The 23,438-nt window shown below is 40.4% G+C and overlaps 1 protein-coding gene and 1 pseudogene across 3 annotated transcripts in view; one reads left to right on the forward strand and one right to left on the reverse strand.

Annotated features, from left to right (window-relative positions):
• BBS9 (Bardet-Biedl syndrome 9) overlaps positions 1 to 23,438 on the reverse strand; it is a 364,215-nt gene that overhangs the window by 295,661 nt on the left and 45,116 nt on the right. For all 3 annotated transcript variants that reach the window (XM_084857892.1, XM_084857890.1, XM_084857893.1), the window contains exons 10-14: positions 15,967 to 16,148; positions 12,592 to 12,668; positions 8,432 to 8,485; positions 6,590 to 6,686; positions 3,559 to 3,663 (exon numbers count right to left, since the gene is read on the reverse strand). In XM_084857892.1, coding sequence (XP_084714018.1) covers positions 3,559 to 3,663; positions 6,590 to 6,686; positions 8,432 to 8,485; positions 12,592 to 12,668; positions 15,967 to 16,148 — 515 coding nt within the window. The remainder of the gene's footprint in view (positions 1 to 3,558; positions 3,664 to 6,589; positions 6,687 to 8,431; positions 8,486 to 12,591; positions 12,669 to 15,966; positions 16,149 to 23,438) is intronic.
• LOC146344681 (uncharacterized) lies at positions 20,508 to 21,559 on the forward strand (annotated as a pseudogene).

A 23,438-nucleotide genomic window follows, 5' to 3' on the forward strand; every position in this document is an offset into this window, starting at 1 on the left:
GGGCTCCTTTGAGAAGATCTGCTCAGTTACAGATGAGGACTCCTCAAGAGGAAAGAACTCCTCAGGAGCAAGGCCCTCTTCACAAGTAACATTTTCACCAGAGAGCCTATACCAAACTACAGCTTATCTCTCAGTGGGGCTCAGGAAGCTCTGGCTATATAAGCCTTCAGATTTTGTCTAAACGTTGCTGGAACAATGTCTTATCTTCAGCTCCAGTGTTCTGTATCCCTGAACTTGCCTTGTGTTTGAACCTTCATGCTACTGAACTCCTGCCTGTCTCTGATTTTTGGACTGCATTTCTACTGGACTACTCCTCCATGTTTTGACCTTGGCTGTACCTCGGACCTCTCTTCTGAAAACCACCTACTTGCCTGGTAATACTGTGCTTTGGCCACTGCCTGTGTCTTGACCACTCCTGCCTTAGCCTGATCCCATACTGGACTGAAACCTTTGTGCTTGACCATTTGCCTGCTTAACTGACTTGCCTATTGGATTTGTCCCTGTGTTTGCCTAGCATAGAGTCTGATCCCGCTAGAGCAGAACATCAAGACTGTTCAGAGAAGGACCACATCTGCTTTCCCAAAGAAAATGGGATCACCTGGGCAGGTATCCTTAAGTACACCCTTTTCCTTTTATCTATCGGTGTGCACTGCAGCCATTCACTTAAATAGTCAGTAATGCACCTGGACACTCTTGCATTAATCTGGCCCAGACAGGCTACAGCAGATATCCCCTCATGCACTAATCAAAACTGGTAAGAGTTCTGAAGTAATCACACTTCCACTAAGTGATTGAATATACAGCCTAACTTGGATTTATTTTATCAAGTTTATAAGTAATTAAATCTTCATCAAATGAAAACACAAGTAGAGTTAAGGTTTTTTGTTATGTAAGTCACCAAAAACATTAAAGATTTCTGTGGCACCTTAAAGACTAAGTAATTTATTATGAAATAAGCCTTGGTGAACTAGGGTCCACTTCATCATATTCATGAAATATCTCAGTTGGCAGGTATATATACAGTAGAGTCAGATGTAATGAAATGGAGTAAGTACAGTTTGAGCAAATTCAACTGAAGTTCAAATTACATAAAATCAGAACATTGACCTTCACAATAGCAGTATTTGGTGATACAATCACCTTAGGATCGTTGGGCTCCCAGTTGTAGTCAGACAGGAAATCAACTCACTACTATATTTGTTTAATCCAAAACACAACTTCCACAGATATTTATTTGGTCCAATGTGTCTCTCACTCACCTTCTGGACTGAGATCTACCATAAAACCAATGAAAGCAAAGGAGAAGGAAAAGAACAAACACTATATAACCGACTAACTGAAAGTAAGCAAACACCTAAACATTATGCCTAAAGATGCCTAGCTTCTTAAAAGAAAATGTAGGTCACACTTAAAAGAAAATGTAGGTCACTCCCCACGCCACACACACACACACACACACACACTCTCCTCTAAAAACAGAACAAAAGCAGTTGAATGAAAAGCAGACAGGCAAAGGTTGTGGAAGTGATTATGGAAACTGGAGATCAAGGAACAGGAATAAGGAGAATGGCTACACCAGGAGGGGAAGGGGTCATCTGCACACATTGGTTGCATACCAAATACAGCAATGCTTCCTTTTGGACATCCAATTGAAATATTCTAGAGGGATGCCACTTAGAGGGTTATCCAATTCTCAAAAGTGTGTCATGATGTGTCAATGCAATGTGTCTTAATTTTGAGATCTTGATTTAGTAAGTATTCTGTCACCCTTACCATTTTTGGCATGCCTGTGACTTGGTAAGGCCACATTGTGGTGATTCTCTACAGCAGGGGTAGGCAACCTTTTGGGGTCACGCACACATTTAGCAATTTGAGAAACTGTCCTGGGTACCACCACAAAATGGCTGTCATGGGAAGTGCAGCAAAGGATAAGGAACCTGTCCAAAAGACTGAGTATAAGGGAAAGGTAGGGTTTGCTCCCCAGAACACTAAAAAAACTCCTTTGAACCCACTATTTTTAGCACCAGCAGAAACTTATTTTACAGTAATCCCAGCTGCTGGTAAGAAAATGTGTTAATTAAAAAAGTTGGAGGGGTAGGGCACCTTGGTGGACACCAAGAAAAGTGTCTAGGGATGCACTGGTGTCCATGGGCACCATGTTGCCTACCCTAGCTCTACAATCTTGCAAGCATCTATGTGCTCCATTGGTGGCTAGCCATAGATGGGCAAATGAAAGACAGTACTTGTTGTATGGGGGGAAATTCTTTTTGTTGCTTTGCCATCTCTCTTGTTTGAGTGGTTGAAAACGTGAGGTCAGAGACTGAAATTCTGTATACGTGGTTTTATATTTGGGCTGTACTATGAGGCAGCAAAAAGAATAGTGGTCTCTATAGCCAGTTCCATAAGCTATTCATTAACTTGATGTCATGTTTAAGGTTTGGTAATTACTATATAAATTCACTGCTTACAAAATATACTTATTTTCAGTTTTCCTTCCTCAAAATATTAGTTGTGCCAATGTGAATGTAATTATGAATTGAACATACCTTGGTTGTTATTTACTAGCTCATGTCACTATGCAGAATGAAGGCTACCAGATGTGCTTACAAGGGTACAGGCTGGTTCACATGATAAAATAAACCATGGTGGCTTATTTAAATTTCCATAATAACTGCCCAGGCGCAGCTTGTTGTGTCGTCCGAACTGGGCAAGCATGGTCTGTTGAAGGAGGAAACAACCCTCCAATAACCCATGAGCTGTTGTAGGGTTGTTTCCCTCCCTCTAACAAGCCATGCTGCCAGGATTTGGATGACACAACAGCAAGCCACGCCCGGGTGGTGATTATGGAAATGGTGCCCCGCATGCACCATGATTTAAATAAGCCACTATGGCATAAATAAATGGTTTATACGTGGTAGCTTATTTTGATCATGCAAACCAGCTCTGTAAGTATGCACTTACACTGAAGGGATAAGTTGCTTTTGTTCTAAGTTTATGCCTTAACTCTGCACTTGAGAGAGTGATTTTCCTTTCAATTAAACGCAATGTTCACATCAGTCACAGAACATGAACAACAATAAAAGGAACTGATTTGTTAGAAAGATGTGTTAGAATTACACATTTCAAAATGGTGTGAATTATGGATACAAGGGACAAAATCAGCAAATAATGTTTAATAGACTGACTTCTATATTGTCTGAGGAATGGTTTCCTTCTAAAATGTCATAAATAAATAGCCCCAGAAGGGTGCAGGCTGGTGGAATAATGAGAGTCTGTAACCATTTAACCCTCAAGTTCTATGCAGGAATGAATCACAACACAGGTGGACACAGTACTTGACAGCTTAGCTGGAGACAAAAGACTGGAATGGGTAAAAGCATGATTAACTTTTAACCCTTAGCAGTGGCCTTTTCCAGTTCAAGGGATGAAGTAAATTGATACTTCAGTTGTGTGAGAAAGCTAATGCAGTTGCTTCTACAATGATGCTACACAGAATAATGTACCTTGAAACAAAAGTTCAACAAGCACAATTACAAAATGTTTTGTTCACTTTTTTACCTGTTGGTGTGCTATATGAAGCTAGAACACTACCTTCCAGATCTGCTGGTGGGCTGTTCCCCTTTAGAAAGGCAGAGAGTACAACTGTTTTAGATACAGATGACTCTGTAAGGACAGACATATAGAAAGAAGGTTAACTAAAAAAAGATACTTAGAAATGTTTCTATAAAATTATACCAAAACATTATACCATTTGTTCAATCATAGTTCATTGCTCACACAGAAAAATACATGCAATAAAATTTATCTGTAAACAATACATACAAAATACTTAAACTGCTGAAAACTATATTTACCCATTAGTCAATTCCTTCATTCCCAGAGAACTACTATAGTATCATAATAATCAGTCTGATATACCACGTAGTCCAGAAGTAAAGCTTCACCTATAACATAGGTCTCCTAAAGCTAGATAATTCCATGCATTAATATCTACAGATTTATAAGCATCACAACTTTATTAACTATTATAGGAATTATAGAATCATAGAATCATAGAATAGTAGGGTTGGAAGGGGCCTACAAGGCCATCGAGTCCAACCCCCTGCTCAATGCAGGAATCCAAGTCAGAGCATCCCTGACAAATGGCTGTCCAGCCTCGTCTTAAAGGCCTCCAGTGTGGGAGAGCCCACCACCTCCCCAGGTAATTGGTTCCATTGCCGTATTGCTCTGACACTCAGGAAGTTTTTCCTGATGTTCAGCCGGAATCTGGCTTCCTGTAACTTGAGCCCATTATTCCGTGTCCTGCACTCTGGGATGATCAAGAAGAGATCCTGGCCTTCTTCTCTGTGACAACCTTTCAAGTACTTGAAGAGTGCTATCATATCTCCCCTCAGTCTTCTCTTCTCAAGGCTAAACGTGCCCAGTTCTTTCAGTCTCTCTTCAGAGGGCTTTGTTTCCAGTCCCCTGATCATCTTTGTTGCCCTCCTTTGAACCCTCTCCAGCTTGTCTGCATCCTTCTTAAAGTGTGGTGCCCAGAACTGGACACAGTACTCCAGATGAGGCCTAACCAGTGCTGAGTAGAGGGGAACTAGTACTTCCCGGGATTTGGAAGCGATGCTTCTATTAATGCAGCCCAAAATAGCATTTGCCTTTTTTGCAGCCACATCACATTGTTGGCTCATATTCAGCTTGTGATCGACGACAATTCCAAGATCCTTCTCGCTCGTAGTGTGGTTGAGCCACGTATCCCCCATCTTGTAACTGTGCATTTGGTTTCTTTTTCCTAGGTGCAGAACTCGGCATTTGTCCCTATTAAATGCCATTCTGTTGTTTTCTGCCCAGCACTCCAGTCTATCCAGATCACTTTGAATTTTGTTTCTGTCTTCCAAAGTATTAGCTATCCCTCCCAATTTTGTGTCATATGTTACGAGGCTACTATGTCATTTCAAAATTGCTTCACTTGCCACAGCTTTGGCTCAGAAAGGAGGGAGCCTCTAGGCAACATTTCCAGACGGACAGCACTTTCTACACTACAGGAAAAAAAGGAAAGGTTCCTCCTGTGCATGCACTGAGTCATTGCTGACTCCTAGAGGGATGCCGCTTGTGCTGGCGTTTTCATGACAGACTATAGCGGGGTGGTTTGCCATTGCCTTCCCCAGTCGTGACTACCTTTCCCCCAGCAAGCTGGGTACTCATTTTACCGACCTCGGAAGGATGGAAGGCTGAGTCGACCTGAGCCGGCTACCTGGGACCCAGCTTCTGCTGGGATTAAACTCAGGTCGTAGGGAGAGTTTTGGTTGCAATACTGCCACCTACCACTCTGTGCCACACTACAGGAACCACTGTAGAAAACAGGAAGCATCCAAGCAAAAGGATAGGTCTATTAACCGGACTACAAGCTCCTGCAAGCAATTCCCAGTCTCTATCTGCAGACTTCTAGTAATATTTACTAGCCAGAATCCAAAAAGCTACTTTATATGACCCAGCAATGTGAGCATTAGCAGGCTATGTGTGTATGCATATATGTGTATATGTGTACTGTTTGAGACCCCAATTCCACATTACAAACTTGTTTTGAAAGTCACAGCAGCTAAAAGCAGTTCACTGTATCAAATGGGAAGTGTAAGTGCAAAGCACCACCACTCCCAGTTGGGGAGAATAACTCACACATGTCTTTGCATCTTATCATAACTCAATGACATATCAATATCGCACTGTCTGCTTTTAACTTAATTGGATTTTTTCACATAGGACTTATCAGCGCCTACCAAGCCCCTCAAATGTGCTTGCCAGGCCCCTTGCACTCCCCTCCCCTCCATCGGCTTGAAGTGGGGGGGGAGTCCCCTGCCAATCAACAGATTGAGGGGGAAAACCCACCTCCCATCAAGCATCCCTTGGCAGTGGGTGGACTTCCCAGCCCCAGTGTTTTTTGGCAGGGCACCCTTTTACCCTCCTTTATCCAAATCAATGGAGCGATGACACCAGGAAAGAAGTCCCCTGGCAAAAAACTGCTTGGGGTGGGGGAAAGAGAGAGAAGGTGAGAACAGAATTCAGGTTGGGGGGAGGGCAAGAAAAGTCAGATTCCAGAGAGGGAGAGCGCCCCCAACATTTTGTGATTGCCTATATCCCCCATGGCAATTTGTACCCTAGTGCCTGGGACACTTTTTTAAAATGTCAAACATTCCCCCAGGCCCAAAAATGTTATCTACCCTTGATTTATATTGTAGCACAGATGCCAGTATGGCATCACCACTTTAGTCTTCTCTTTAAATACACTTACTTTTAAATTCTCATTTCATTCCTATCCATGTCTAATAATTTTTACTACTACTTCTGACAAATTAAATGAAATATGTACATGGGAACTGAATTAGTAATGAAGTCAACCAATTCAGTCCTATGAATGAATTAAATTCATTCTTTAAAAAAAGCGTGAACAAACTCAAACTACAAACATATACAGTTCATAAAAACAGTATAATATGACAAAGTCTAACTTCTGAATACTATTGAACATTGGCATAGCACCAATAGTTTGGAAAGCAAACAGAAAACAAACATGGCTATAGATCAAAATAGGACCATTTACCTAATTCCAATACGAAGTTGTCTTGGGTCAGTGCTAAAGGAGGCTGAACACATACTGATAATTTCGTAAGCGTTAACAGTCTGCTCTCCAGTGTGATCTGTCGGACGTAAAAATTAGAAAGGTATTTACAAGAAATAACAGATTAATTAGAACACATTGCAACTAGACATGCAAAATAAATGCATTACTACTTTAAAAATATGATTTTGTAATGCCATCAAAATAGTAATTTGAGATCTTCCATGGAATTCTGTATATGTCATGAAATCGTTTTTATAAACTTTATGGAATTATTCACTAAACATAATTCCACTGCAGTGAACATATAGGTCTACATTCAGCTTAGTTTGTTATTATACTAAATCCAGGATTCTCCTTCCTCCACCATCATTATGACATTTATAGAAAACATATTCAACATTAAAAAAAGAGTTCAAGCTATACTAGTCATGATTAGTCATGATTAAAGGCATAACCTATTAGTCTGGAAACCAAGTTACTGCTCAGGTTCACTCAAGGAATTTGTGCAAGCCAAGATAAATGTTTCCCATTTTTTATTTCAGCAGCTAACCATAATGCCAGTAATTGCAATCCTATGCGCATTTGGAAACTAGTCTGATTGAACTGGTTTGAAGTATGCAGGGGACTGGGATGTAAATGAGAATTTTTAAAGAGAACAAAATTTAGAGTTAATTATTATTTAACGAAAATTACTTGTCTGAAAGTGTGTGTGCACACACATGCATGCACACATAAGTGGACACACACACACAAGCCATAAAGACAGCTATTTTAATGTTGTCATAATAAGCCTACGTAATTCCCTCTCCAAGCATAATTAAAGAAAAGCAAGCAATTCACCCAGCAGCTTTTAATCTTCTGCTAATCCCAGAAGTAGGCTCACGAAATGAAAAAGGAAGCAAGGCCAATTCACATACTTATGAGGAAGAACTCTATGGCAGCAAAAACCTTTTTAAAAAACAAGGTTACCTATTTAATTTTCATTACTGGTAAGCATCCCAAAGAGTGGTGTCAACAACTTCTACCACTGGACTGACTGAAAAAAGGTGAAGCGCTGGGCGCAGCTCATCTCCTGACCCAAGACACTGGGTGAAGTTCAGGGCAGTGTCAGCTCCAGATTTTAGGGGGCCCTGGAGAAGATATGCTCAGGGGGCCCACCACTTTTGCCACTCTCACCATTGTACATTCACTTGCCCTCTTCCGCTGAGCCCAATCTGCATCATTGCTCAGAAGGAGAGGTCAAGGAAAATGGAGGCTGCTGGTCCTTCCCCTTGATTTTGTCATTGTTCACACATTTGGAGGGGACAAGTGAAAGGCAGCAGCAAGGAAGAAGAGGAGGAGCAGGGCTCTGGAGATCAGCAGAGGATCGGTTGTGGGCCTGGGCAGGTGACTAACAATGATGACCCCTGACACTGGCTCTGATTAAATGAGACATGGCATCTTTCTAGAGAGGTTTACTTTATACTTTGAAAAATACTGGTTAAAGATCATAAATAATGGTTCTATAATTGAAAGTATATTTAAAAATTATCTCCATGACTCTAGAAGATATTTCTCTTACCTTACTCCTCCTGAACACTCCCAAAATATATGTAGACCTACAATGTTTACAATCTAATTTTTCTTTTTCAATGCCTATCAAAAGAAATACAAATCACCTAAATCTCAATCACTTTTGTACATTTTCTAGGACCACCCACATCAACACACCTATTATGTCTAATTCACATTTTTCTGTTAAAAGGGCAGGACAACTATGTCAAAACTGCTAGTACATTTCGAATCTTATCTTTCTCTTATAATCTGAACAAAGCACAATACCTTTATTGTCACTGAAGGAACCAGTTCTGCTCTTACTTCACTGTCAACGGCTTGCTGTGAAAAAACATATATAATAAAATTAGTTTATATATAATAAATGCAGTATCACTAAATTTGAAGTCATGAAACAAAGATAAAAGATCAAGATGCATAAAAGTGATGTGGAAATTTTTCAAAATCTTTGTTTAAAATTGCCTATAAAAAGGAGAAATAAAAGGAAGAAAGTCTCCACTGGATCCTGTTTCCTTCTGCCAATGTAAGGAGCCCTTTCATTCATGGAGGGGCAACTCTGGATCCATACCTATGTCACTAACAGGCAATTTAAATGTTTCAAAATGTTGTTCTGCTATAAAGACATTTCTAAAATATGACATGCACCAGTTTGTTATTTCTCTGTTTTGCAGAAGGAGCAATTGGGAAGCAAGCAACAGCACACTCGCTCATTCACAACGACCCAGAGGGTAAAACCCCCAGGTTGTTGCAAAGTATTAGAAGGCATTTGTTAACAACAGAATTAGCTCTCAGAAAAGCATGCCAACAGATCCACTAATTTCTAATAACTTAGCACAGGAATTATAATGTGAGAGAACATAGACAATGATTCAACTCGGACATCATTCCAGACCATGGTTAAGGAAGCTTACCTGTGGTGTGGAGTGATATCTAAATCAACATACCATAGTTACTTCCAATACTTAGCCTCCAGAGGCTGCTGCATCACGGGCATGGGATTGAATTTATGAAGGCAAGTACTGAATGAGCCTCTTGTTGAGGGTGAAAGAGGAGAGTGCAAAAGCTGGTTTGAAACTCAACATTAAAAAAACGAAGATCATGGCATCTGGCCCCATCACTTCCTGGCATATGGAAGGGGAAGAAATGGAAGCTGTGACAGATTTTACTTTCTTGGGCTCCAAGATCACCTCAGATAGTGACTGTAGCCATGAAATTAAAAGACGCTTGCTCCTTGGGAGGAAAGCTATGGCAAACCTAGACAGCATAGTAAGAAGCAGAGACATCACCTTGCCGACAAAGGTCCGTCTAATCAAAGCTATGGTTTTCCCAGTAGTAACGTATGGCTGTGAGAGCTGGACTATAAGGAAGGCTGAGCACCGAAGAATTGATGCTTTCGAACTGTGGTGCTGGAGAAGACTCTTACGAGTCCCCTGGACTGCAAGGAGGTCAAATCAGTCCATCCTAAAGGAAATCAACCCTGAGTGCTCATTGGAAGGATAGATACTGAAGCTGAAGCTCAAATATTTTGGCCATCTAATGCGAAGAGAAAACTCTCTGGAAAAGACCGTGATGCTGGGAAAGACTGAAGGCAAAAGGAGAAGGGGATGGCAGAGGATGAGATGGCTTGATAGCATCACCGATGCAATGAATATGAACTTGAGCACACTCCGGGAGAGAGCGCAGGACAGGAAGGCCTGGCGTGCTATGGTCCATGGGGTCACGAAGAGTCGGACACGACTGAACGACTGAACAACAACATCAACTGAATGAGCAGAAAACAAAACAGACAAACAGCTCTAAACCAGAGTTTGTCTACTTTATACTTGGGAATGGCTGAGCACAAACCATGGTTTGACATGATGTCTGAATTGAGTCAATGTTCACTGACAGCTGGAGGCAAGCAGTGGTGGATTAACACTTGACTGACAACACTTGGTGGGAACAGGAAGCTGGGTTGAGCTTCTGGAGCAGGCAGCAGCTGGCACCAAATAAACTTGTGCTGGGTGGTGTATAAATATATTTGGCCATAGGGAGCCAGTTTCTTATGACTGTGGTTTAGGCTGTCATCATTCATCAACCGAGAACCCTGCCAGAAATATCAATGAAGCACAGTCATAAGCAAAACAGGATCCCGCTCATTCTCCCATAGTTGTGCAAATTTTGCATTGCTATACTAGGAAGCATTGAGATTTTAGTTTAAAAATGATTACATTTACTGAGAGCACAAATTTTAAATGAAAAAATGTCAATTGCATATCATAGTAACTCAGCAAAGCCTAATCACGATGTGCATTAGGCTTTAGAGAGTCAAACATGCAACAGAAACAGATCAAGCACACAGTGTCCTTGCTTTGTCTGATGTAACTACATTGAACAGATATTGGCAGTGTTTGCATAAGATCAAATAAGCATGCTCTGATTTTCCTGTATAATTTATTAAGTTTAATAATCGAGGAAATGTTTAATGACACAGTAGTATTAAGAGTTATACTGATAGGACTGCAAGTTCAATTTATAGGCTTTTTCTTCAATATCAGTGAACAATTCTACTCTGAAAGTACATGGTAATCTATATTTCTGCTTTTCACCAATTCCATGTGCATATGTATAATACTGTGTGTTCACAGTGGGTTAAGGAGCAATTTACAGATCACGGAGGCCACAGTCTGGACTTCACAACTAGGAGATTTCACAGTGCCCTGGTGCATCTTGTCCATCTGAAGGCATGACTGACTTTTCATTTTAAATACTTATATTTAGAGTGGATTTGCACTATATTTGTTGTATGATCATGCGTTTATCAAATTTATTGCATAGCAATCACCATATGAACTGTTCCGCTGAATTCATACTGCTTTAATATAAATCAGTTTTTAAATGCCCCTTAAATCAATGTAAACAAACACTAACCACTGTAAAAACACAACCTTTACAAAATGTGGAACAAGATTCTAAGCTTGTCTACTCAGTGGCCCAGTTTGCATGATCAAAACATGCTGGGCACCATGTCCCTAATTACCTGCCCAAACGCAGCTTGTGTTGTTTGAACCTGGGTGGCATGGCTTGTTTGAGGGGGGAAACAACCCTCCAATAACCCTAGAACAGCCTGTGGGTTATTTGAGAGTTGCTGCCCCTCCAACCACCCAAGTCTCCAGTGAGTGTTTTCCACAGAGATCTACATGCCACCTGCTTTTCCCTCCCATTTGCATTAACTGCAGCAACCTCTGACAGCTCCTTTAACAGCGGTCAAAGGTTGGCACAGTTAGTACGAAAGGGAGCAAAAAGGGGGTGATTTGTAGATCTCTGTGAAAAACACTTGCTGCGGACTCGAGCAAATGTGGGTTCAAACCAGGGTACTTCCAAGGGTCAGAGCAATGCTTAAAACACTGGAGATCACATTGCTAAGGGGTGATCTTGACCACTTTCCCCCACCTGTCATCCATCAAAGGCTGTCAAATCAACCTATATAGAGTCTCATCTTGTCAGTTACCTTGTATGTTTGACAGATGAAACTGAAAAGGCAAGCCTATATATTTTTGACAGCCAGAACTGCACAACTCTGACCAAATTAAACTTTTTTTAAAAAATGCAGAGGTGCACATTCCTGGGGCTGAAAAAAAATCTCCCCATGTGCATAAATGTCGGGACACGGAAAAAAAAATCTCCCCATGTGCATAAATGTCGGGACACGGGGAAAAAAAATTAAGGTGTTGGCAAACAAGTGACAGCCCCTCCGAAGTGCCACTTGGGCAGTGTTGGAGGGGCTGTCACTCGTTCATGGGCAAGATTGCTCCGAAACAGTGGTGGCGCTTTCTGCCACTCTTACTGAGCAACTTGCTTGCTGATGCCTGCACCCTATGATGGATTGGCAGTGCCAAGTTTGGATAACACACCAACCCATCATGGGTTGAACAACCCCAAGAACAACCCATGGGTTGTCAGGGTGGCTTATTGCCCATGAACAAGCAGCCCTGCTGGTTTGCATGACATGACAACCTACTCTACCTTCTTACCCATGACCAATTGTCACGCTGTGTGAACCCAGTCTATCAGTCCATTTTTGTCCGTTTTTACTTTTGTAATATTCTTGATATTTTCTGTTTGTTATATTGTGATAACCTAGGGTTATAAACAATAAAACTGAACTGACTGATTATGAATAATATCAGCTAGGATCCCAAGGACAGCACAACTACTGCTATTATAGGCTTTGTCAAATACTTCTCAAATATCAGTCCTCCTCCAACGATTTGGCAAACCATTTTTGTAACTAAGAGGACAATTTTTAAAACAGTTTCTGATATAGCATGGAGGTCTACTATTCAAAGAAAATAAGTCAATCCCTCTTAGCATGACCAAGTCCTTGACTAGGTCTTTGGATCTTGGCCACCGTTATAAATTTAACCTCAATATTCAAGTTCACGTACAGACACTGAATCCAGATCAGGCAAGACGGTCGCAACAAGTGCAAAATCCTCATTTTTTTCAGATTTAGGCAAGATATCTGCAAGAAATAAGTTATCAATTTAGGCAGTTATTTCAAAACAAACAGCCCATAACATGATACTGAGACTCATAGGGTCTGGATCTTCAAGTTCCAGGCTAGGCATTTTTAATATTCTGGTGAATACTTCCCCAAGGGGAGGAATGAATATCAGGGTCTGTCTGATAGTAACAAGCTCCTTCCTGTACTTTCAGCCTGATCTCTTTACTGAACCTAATCTGAAAGTAGAGCCTCCTGATGAGCTCCTGTCCACAAACGCATGCCCAAACTTTGTGAATACAACCAACACCCATAAAATATGAATGTCAATCTGGATTACATGTTTATTTAATGTTGCACCTTACTGACATCTGAAACCTTAATATTAATAATCTGCCCTATTATAACATGTATATACCACCACTGTAATGAACCTTGGTATGCCTCATACAAAGCAATTACATGCTGGCATTTGTTCTCAACAGTATTTTAATCTTCAACACAGTGCTTCACATACAACAAATTAAAAGTAGCATATTTATCTGTATCAACAGGTAGGAAAGGGAGCAGAGTGGGAAAAGGAGGAAAGTAGGAGGGCGGTCACTGTTACGTACTGTGCCAAGGACCCCTCAATCCTGGAGCCAGACCTGACATGTATGCTGAAAAAGCCAAGTCAAGTGACAGTAGAAGCAGAGAGGCAATATGATGGGTATATTATAACATTGCTAGCATACCTAAATAATTCCTTATCAGTACTCTCTATTTAATATGAATGTTTGGCAGTTACTGTCCAGCCTCCTTCAAAAGGGCACATTTATAAAGCAAGCCAGAAACTATACGGGGCATAGCTCAATAGTAGAGCAAGTACTGTGCATGCAGAAGAACCCAGTTAAAATAAAGGATCTCAGGTAAAGGGGCTACTTGTTTTCAAAGGTTGTTTCCAGGTTGTTTTGAAAGACAGATATTGAGGGTGCAGTGATTAATTACCAAGCCTGATTGTGGGGGGAGGATCTTTTTTAAAAGGAGTTCAGCAAATTCTACCTTTAACTTGAAAGAGATTATAATAACTTTTATTGATAGTATTTAAATACTACAAAAGGTGAATATGATATATCAAGTGCTAGAGATAACATTCTCCTTCTGCAGACTTTTTCATGTGTGACAGTCTTGCCTCATAATACAGAATTGCTGGTTTGAAATACTATAATGCTAGAGGAGTTGCTGGTTTAAAATACTAGAAGAGATTAAGAGAATGATAAATTATAAAACTTAACAATGAACTCCAAAATCATATATACATGGGTTGCACCAAATGAGCATCTCTCCCTCATTAGTAAAGTGGGCAACCCTGAAATAGTTACCCTGGACGCCAAAGTAGGGTAAGAGGCAGAGGTAGAGAAGTTCCTACAGATGGGAAGGACCCCAAACACATACAGAAAAATCCTGTTTGCTTTTTTAAAATGCTCTGCGTCCCAAGAAACTGGCAGGGACCAAGCGTTGAATGTGTGTGCTGCCAAGGAACTACCCCTTTGCAGTTTAAAGGGTTATGGGACCGGGGGGGGGGGGGGGTTGGGTTGGCCAAAAGCACATTGCTTCCAAGTATAATTTGACCCCCAAAGTATTCTTTAAACTGTGAAATGGGAATGCTCCCTTAGTTTAAAGAAAAGTGCACCCTCATGCATGTGTTCTCCAAGCCCAAATCCAGCTCCTATCCCACCCCCCAAGGGAATCTTTAAACCAGGGCTGGGGAATCTTTTTTCAGTCCAAGGGCTGAATTCCAATCTCGAAAAGGTCTCAGGGAACACATTCTGTCTATGGATATGGTCAAAGGCAAAGTGGGCATGGCAAAATATGTTTCTTCCAAATTTTAAGCCTACTTGGAAATAAGCAGAACAAAGCTTCTGAACATCAACTCAGAAATAAGCAGGGCAAGCCTCTACAGGCTTCCTCCCCAGGCCCTTCCCCCTCTCCCTTGAAGATAAGAGCTCTTATCTCCAATCACCAGTTGATTGGAGGTAAGAGCTTTTCCCTGCTGGGAGAGGGGGTGGGACCTGGGGCAGATGCTGGTCGGCCGGATAGGGAACCAGCCCACAGGACGGAGGTTCCCCAACCCTGCTTTAAACTACAAGAATGTTCCCTCGCAGTTTAAGGACAGAGGGTAAATCAGATGCACATCCAAGTACAGAGAGGGTTTGTCTGCACTGCATTGCTTTCAATGCAGATATACATCCAGCTGTGCATTTAATGAAAGGCACACAATGTTTATGGGCAGTATCCGATGCACACCTTGATGCACATCCAACTTAGATCCAGCAGGAGAGATGAGGACAAAAGGCTGTTTTTTTTGCACAATATCCTTAGCTCAACTGGGCAAGGAAGCATGAATGGAGCAGCAGGAAAAGATTCCTCCTCTCTGCCTTATTTTTTTGGTGCAGGATACAATACAACAAAAGCAAACAGGTAGGAACAAAATACACACTGTGAAAATGTTTCATAGGTCTAAGTCTAGTATTTCACAATTGTAAATTTGTTGATGGAATTGCTATGGCAAAAACATAGAGAACCAAGAAAGGTACAATAACTATACAAAAACAATGGAAGGAAAACACCATGCAGACAATCTGGCAAAGAGTCTGGCATTGGATGACTCATGGCAGAAAGCAGGTGGAGGCTTTATTCTGCTTTATGGTGAATACAAGTGCAGATTACGCTACCCATCATCAGAGTCAACATTGTTTTTTTATTTATTTAAAGTTATTCTTAGGCCATCTTTAAGGGTAGAATTAAAGGTTTCATCCTTTGGTTCTCACACTAGCAATGTCTCCTTTCCATAACGTTTCTGCATATGAATGAGTTTCCCTCCATCATAATATGTTGTGCTTGTTTATTGGCTGTTTGAAACATATACAGGTGTTTTGATATTATAGATTTATTATTGTTAAATACTGATTTGATTCCTTTTTATTATAATCTATATGCTGTCACAGTAATTTTGTAATAACTGCAATTTAATGAAAACTTAAAATTGACATATTTGCATAATTTAATTCAAGTCATACCACTGCTGTTATATTCTAGTATTAAGGATGGAAACTGGCTGAGAAGTACACCTCAAAATAAAATTGTTTCTTTCCCAACCTTTCAAATATAATTACACAATAACAAAAGTTGACTGATAATTTAATATATTTTTCTCCAGACAAAGTGCTCTAAATATTTTGAACACCACTGAATAATGAAGAATTAAATATAAATTTGATGGCTGGGATTTAACGGAGAAAAGACAAGACAAACTGATGTCAATAACAAGAAAATGTACCTTTGGTTTTTCTGGCTTCTTTAATGATTTTCTGAAGTTTATTCATTTCTGCATCATATTCTTCATAATTTATATCCCTAGCTTCAACTTTAGGAGCTTGAAATAAAGAAGGATCTGTACCAAGGTAGGAACATTGTAGATGTCCACTATCGCTCAGTGTGACAATCACACCTTTCAAATTTCTGCATTAAAAAAAAAAACACTGAATAGCATCATGGTGTAATAGTACAAGACATCAGTGTGAACCTTTTTAAATATACTATACATCTGGTAAACATTTCCCAACCTACAAAAGAAATGTTGGCAAGTCTATTTCTACTGGGTTTGATACAGATTTAGTGATACTTACAGTGCACCCACTGAAATCAATGGGAATTTAGTCCTGTTAATTTCAATGGGTTTACTTTAAGTATGACTAAGTCTAGATGCAACCTACTATGTCTATCTGGTTGGTGAAACTTAGATAACCCATAATAAATCAACGCAACACTCATCTAGAAAGTTGTTATTAACAAGACATACAATTAAGAAACTGCTAAAAGGCTACAGAATTGTAGTATATGTACGCCCAAATCTGTTTAAAACACACCTACTGGTAAAATGAGCAACAAGATGAGTTTAGCATTACGCTTTATTTATTTCATTTCCATGACTTTTGCTATTCAAGGCAAACTTTTTGGTGGCTGTGTACTGGTTGCTGCGAAAAGAGACTGGTTGTCATATGTGAAGGTAAACATAAGCCTGGAACCTGCAAGAAGGAAAAGGCAAATGTGGGGGAGGGGGCTGCAACAGAAATTGGTGGATAAGTAAAAGATAAGCACCCTCTCCCCACACTACTACTCTGAAAATTGTCGGTTTCCAACGTTGCTTTTTCCTAGAAGCAGCAGCCATTTAATACTTGTGTTTGCATAGGATGTTTAATTTGGCTCTTAGTTATCTAGGTCCCTCTTCTGGATATATGCCACCCCCGCCCCTAATTTTGAGAAGTCAAACATTTGCACCAGAATGTTCATTTGAACCATTACAGTAACATAACATTATGCTGAGCTTTAAATAACCTTGCACTAGCATTCAACAGGTTGCAGACTAAATATTTGTGTGTCTTAAGATTTGGTACTAAGTCCATAAATGCTCTATACAAATTTAATAGCACACTGAGGGCCCTTTGAAGATTTGGACCAAAAAAGGCAATCTTAAAATTTTCCTATTTTGGCGCATCTATTATTCCTGCCAATAACTCCTTTAGGGTTGCTCTGGTTTCAAGAAATATAGGCTGTTCAAGCAAAAGGATATAAAATGCCATGGTCTTGCCTTTGCTCTGGTTAGGTATAAATGCTGGAATCCTGTGCACACTTAGACAGCTTAAACCCCATTTAACTCTGTTAGGATTTAAGCAGCCTAACTGTATGCAGGATTGCAACTGGAAAGTTTTATGTTTCCTGAGTCCTAAAATATATGGTGTTTCATATTTAAAAATTAAGTATACAGAACTCCATGAAAACCTGAAAGATTTCCCTCCTGTTAATTTTTCCATGCATTCATAAGCACATTGATACAAAAGGGAGGTAGCAACTGAATTACGATGTATTCATTTATGTTATGGAACACCTGACACCCAGACAGCTTTCTAAAATTCTCAAATGACTCACCTCAGAACAGTATCAGTGGTATTACTAAAGAGCGAGTTGTTTGGGGGCTACAATTGTGAGGTGGGTTTAAATTTTTATAGCAATTTTCCAGCAGCTACTGTATTTGTCTGAACCACTATGAACACTTTTACTTTAACACATTTCAAACAATGTGCAATTTCAATTACTTTTTAAAAGCAGAATATTTTTAAACTACCTCAAAATAGTAAAAGCAATATGAAGCTAAAGTAACACTTTTATACTGAAGAAACTCAATTGAAACAAATTATTCTGGTATCTATAATAACTTTATTATTCAAAGCAAGTCCTCTACACATATGGTAGTAATTTGAAAATCTAACTTTTACTGGATTTTAGAGAAAAATATAGCACATGCTTTTTGCCTGTACCAAAAACATATTGCTCACAACAATGTGTTTGAACAAATCCAAATGCTTTGCATACTTTTAGTCATACAATAAAACAATCATCATTCCAGATGGATTACTAAAACCATGGATCCATAAATTACCTGGATGTGTGTGTGTGTTTTAATCATAACTACTGCATGTCCTGTTATTTTATACATTCCTATTTATTAGTTCCTTTCTAGGATTATGGAAATGGCCATGCTAATGTGACCTGCAATATTTATAACCTACTGAGTTAGAAAGTGTGACGAATGTCCTTTGTGATAGTACTGTAGTTGTTCTAGTTACTACAATTATTATTATTATTATTATTATTATTGCATTTATATCCCGCCTTTATTCCTCTTGCAAGGAACCCAAGGCGACTTACATTATCTTCCTCCTCTCCATTTTATCCTCACAACAACAACCCTGTGAGGTAGGTTGGGCTGAGAGTGTGTGACTGGCCCAAAGTCACCCAGTGAGCTTCCATGGCGGAGTGGGGACTAGAACCCGGATCTCCCAGCTCCCAGTCCAACACTCTTGCCACTACACCACACTGGCTCTCTCATGACAATCATGATAAAGACCCTGAACCTGTCTGATTGTCTTCACTACCTGATTTTTTTGATTGACTTCCATGGAAGTAGCTCATAATCTAAACCATTTATGATTTCAGAGACAATTACACCTTTCAGAAAGCCTGCATTCCTCTCCATTTTAATGTGAATAGCCACAGAATAGAACTGTGGACAATTAGCTAACACTGGTTATAAAGTGAGATATGTACAACGAAGCAAGTATCTACAAAGAAGGATATAATTTCTTAAAAGTCAAAACTTATCTACCTCTAAGCAACCTTCTCAACAAGACTGTTACATTAATTCATGACATTCTGGGCAAGTCTTTCTTAGTTTCTCTAAGACCTAAAAGCAGCAATCCTGGACCAAATCCATCAGTTTTCCTCCACTAAAACTACTGTGACTTTCAGCACGGTTTTCTCATGCATTTACATGAAAAACGTTGGGACATACATAACCTCCATTCTTAGCCTGGCAGAATTACCTCCTCTATATCCAACAGCAAGTCAACACAATTTTGTGACATCTGAATGTTCTTGCCTTTGATAAACTGCTGCCTGATTAATTCTGAACAATTCTTCCAGAAAAAAGAAATGTGGCACAACTAAACATAACCTTCTCTAGCACCCACAGCATTTCCCCCCTAGAGACACTCTTCACTTGAAAAAAGTAGCTCAGACACTTCTCACAACTTGTTTTAATTAGCTATTAATTTCCACATCTTTCATATCTTTCCCAAAATGAAGACCAAAGCCACAATGCAAAGAGCTCCATTAAGTATGGGCAAGCGTTGCTGAAATTCTGAAAAAACATGTGGTTTACTGAATTAATAAGGTCTTGAGACTATTGCTTTCACTCTTTGTTCATTTAAGCAGCTGGCGAAGCAAAGCGTATATAACCACACTGTCCACCTTAAGCCATCCACATTGCCACCAGAACTATATGTTCCATATCTTCAGGATTTGAAACAGTAAGATAGCCAATTGCTTTCTAAAATCTAGATGCCTTTCTTCACCTATGATAACCTTGCTTGTGTTCCAGAACATCCTGCAAAAGATAACAGTTGCGCAAGCAAAGATGTGCACTGTGAATGCCTCAGGGTGAGAGAAAAGTTTTTCCTTTTTTTGTGGTCTCACAACCTACATGCTTTCCTGCTTTTTCAACCAGTTTCTACACTACATCAGCTACCCATCTAGGCCTTCAAGCCTGCCAATGTCTTGATAGTATTGTCCCCAACTAAACTTTTACAAAGCCTGGAAGTTCTATGCTTCTGCCAAGCAAAGTATTGCCTCAAGATCATCTGGTCCTTGTTACCAATTGACTCAACTATCATTTTTGCTTAAGGTTAACCTATTGCAACTAATCATTAAGGGCCAAACTATACATTACACAGGAAATCTGATTGGATATCCAGGCCTCTTAAAAAAAAAAAAAAAGAAATACAGTTGCAGGGGCCTGCCAATTTACTCACAGCAGCAGAAAAGATGCAGGAGGGGGTATTTAACCCTCTCCCTCTGTACGGTTTTTCTCAATGAAAATCCCCCTCCAAGCTGCTGTTTGCCATGGGGGGGGGGCGCTATAGGAGTACAGGTATTTCCCCCACCCCACCCCACAATACACAGGGAGGAGAAACGTTGATGGAGAAGAATACCAGGAAGAGTGGCACTGCAAGCAAATTGGCAGCCCACTATGGTGGCATTCCAGGAAAATAAGAAGTTGAGAGATTTAACCACCAATCTCCCACATAATATACAGGGTGTTTCAAAAAGATGGACCTGATTTGAAATCGCTAGATCTCTGCAACCATGAACCGCCCATGAATGAAACTCTTACCACTTGAAAGGGTGGGGCATAGTTTCAAATGATTACCACTAGATGCCTCTCTCAGTGCCTAAACAGTCCTAGTCTCAGTCATTCACAAGATGGCGACCCCGCAACACAAGGTATTTTGCGTTCTGCAGTTTAGCAAGACTGAATCCGCAATTGTGGTGCAGCGTGCCTTTCAACAGCATTTTGGCATTGATCCACCAATGCCAAAGAGCATTCGTCGTTGGTACCAACAATTTGAGGAAACAGGCTGTTTATGGAAGGGGAAGAGTACAGGGCGACCACGCACTTCAGAGGGAAACGTGAGAAGACTTCAAGAGAGTTTTCAGCATAGCCCATGCAAGTCCACTCATCATGCCAGCCGAGAACTTGCATTCTCTCATACGACTGTCTGGCGTGTGTTAAGGCGACGTTTAATCATGAGGCCATACCGGTTGCAACTGGTACAGGCTCTTCGGGCAGGTGACAAAGGAAAGTGTGTAGAATTTAGTGATGCGATGTTACAGAACATGGAGGACGACAGCTTCTTACCGCGTTTGAATTTTAGTGATGAAGCAACACTTCATCTAAGCAGTAAAGTTAACCGTCATGATGTGCGCATATGGGGATTACGGAATCCACACGAAATGATAGAGAATGAGCGTAATTCCCCGAAAGTGAACGTGTTTTGTGCCGTTTCTCAAAAAAAGGTTTATGGCCCTTTCTTTTTCAAGGAAAACACAGTTATGGGACAAACGTATCTTGAAATGCTGCAGAACTGGCTCTCTCCACAACGTAATGAAGATTCCGGTGACTTCATTTTTAAGCAAGACGGAGCACTGCCACATTGGCACCTGCAGGTTCGACGTTTTCTAAATGACACACTGCCTCAACGTTGGGTAGGCCGCATGGGACCCCAAGACTTGGCGCTGCACTCTTGGCCCCCAAGATATCCAGACATAACACCCTGCGACTTTTCTTGTGGGGATACGTCAAAGAATGTGTTTTTGTGCCATCATTAGCGACTAATCTGGATGACCTCAAAAACAGAATCACGGCAGCGGTGACTTCAGTGGAAGAAGACACTTGGAGAGGCGTTTGGGACGAATTCAACTATCATCTCGATATTGTCCGTTCAGCAGGTGGAGGGCACATAGAGCTTTTATAAAATGGTTAGTAAAACTTGATAACTCATTAAACTGTTTGTAACTTTTGGTGTAATTGTAACATGTTGCCATTGTGAAATATACTGCTTTGAAATTGGGTCCATCATTTGGAAACAAACCTATAGTTGCCCCTGAGATAGCTGCTTTAAGTTAACCCTTTTCAATCAAGGATTAGCATTTCTACCACAAATATATCATCCATGCTGCACTTTAAAAAAAAATTGAAACATGAAGATATGAAGTTCACATATAAAAGATTAAAAGCTATTTAACGTTAAAGCTATTAACATTAAAAACAACTCTTACATAAAACCAGTTCATTAAAACTTTGTCTCATTGTATGAACAATAAAAACAAATCTTCTCAAGAGCAGGCCAGCAATTTTTAGTTACCCCTGCCACCCACTGGTGACCACAACACCATAAAGTCTAATAAAATGCTTTCAGTATGTCGACTGAACCAAAAGAAAGCCAAAAACATTAATTTATACTTAAGAACTGCCTGCTGTGTTAAATTAAATGGGTGTCAAACCTTTTTATAAGGTCAAAGTCATAGCTAGATTGTCTACATAAGATGAAATTCTAGAATTACAATATACCTACATATGATGTGTAATATTTTCCATTAATCTTAAATCATAGTACAATTTAACCAGGGGTGCAATCCACCAAAGTGGTCCCCCTGTGAAAGACCCATAGACATTAATGGATAATGTTTGGAAGCAGTACTTTGTGGACTGTATATTCCAGGTCAAGAAAATGATATCAGGTCTTATTACAAAATTTAATTAGTGGCTCAGAGAAGAGATTTGTTAAATTAGAAGCATATGCACCAATTATAATTTAAAATCTCTCTCTAAATTTAGAAACATTTCACCCAGTACCTCATTTTTCCATTCTTGCCGGTTTAGGGTAATACCGTAACATACACAAAGACTATTTGCTATATACAGATGCATGTTACACTATTCTAAATTACTCTAAAACCCAATTCAGGGAACAGATAATTAGTTGAAGGCAAACAAACTAAATCTTTCCCAAAAGAAATCAAGAAATCCAGCCATATGCCCCATATGTCAGGGTGGAAACTGAGCCGATAGAACCCCAGAGCAGTTCTGATTCTGAGGAGGATCAGCAATCCGTGAGAGAGGAGCCAGCTCATCCCTCACAGGCACAGCAGCTGGCAGAGATTCCTCCTGCCGGCATTCCTGAGATAGTGATCCTAGCAGTGAGAAAGTGCAGGAACGGGGCTCGCTAGACGCTCGACACAGACGCAGGGAGCAACGAGCGACAGAGGGTGCGGAAAGGAGGCGTAGCGCCCAGTTGGCGCGCAAGCAACAGCCGTCTCCCGTGGACCCAAGGGAAAGAGGGAGGATCTCTCCCTAGCCCATAAGTTCAGAGTCTTCAAGTGACTCTCCTTCAAACGGGGATCAACTGCCTACTCGGAGCATAGGCTACTCTGCTGTTCCTTGCTTAGTCGCTGGTGATTAGCATCTGAAAGAGTCATTAAGTTGTAGAAAGATTAAAGCCTTGAAAAGAATCCTTTCGTCTGTGTCTTGAGTTGGCTATTGGAGTCTACTGAAAGAGGCCACTAGGGCGCTCCTGACACCATATTTTTTTGTTTCTGAAATTGGTTCTCCGTATTACAAAGGTTTGGGCAAGGAACAAGGGGTTAAAAACCAAAGTATTAAGCTTACAATGTTGTTGTTATTCAGTCATGTCCGACTCTTCGTGACCCCATGGACCATAGCACGCCAGGCCTTCCTGTCCTCCACTCTCTCCCGGAGTGTGCTCAAGTCCATATTAATTGCATTGGTGATGCTATCTAACCACCTCATCCTCTGCCGTCCCCTTTTCCTTTTCCTTTCAATCTTTCCCAGCA

This window comes from Heloderma suspectum, chromosome 5 (assembly GCF_057233095.1).
Source record: "Heloderma suspectum isolate Gila_16-S chromosome 5, 16-S_ref, whole genome shotgun sequence".
NCBI lineage: Eukaryota > Metazoa > Chordata > Lepidosauria > Squamata > Helodermatidae > Heloderma > Heloderma suspectum.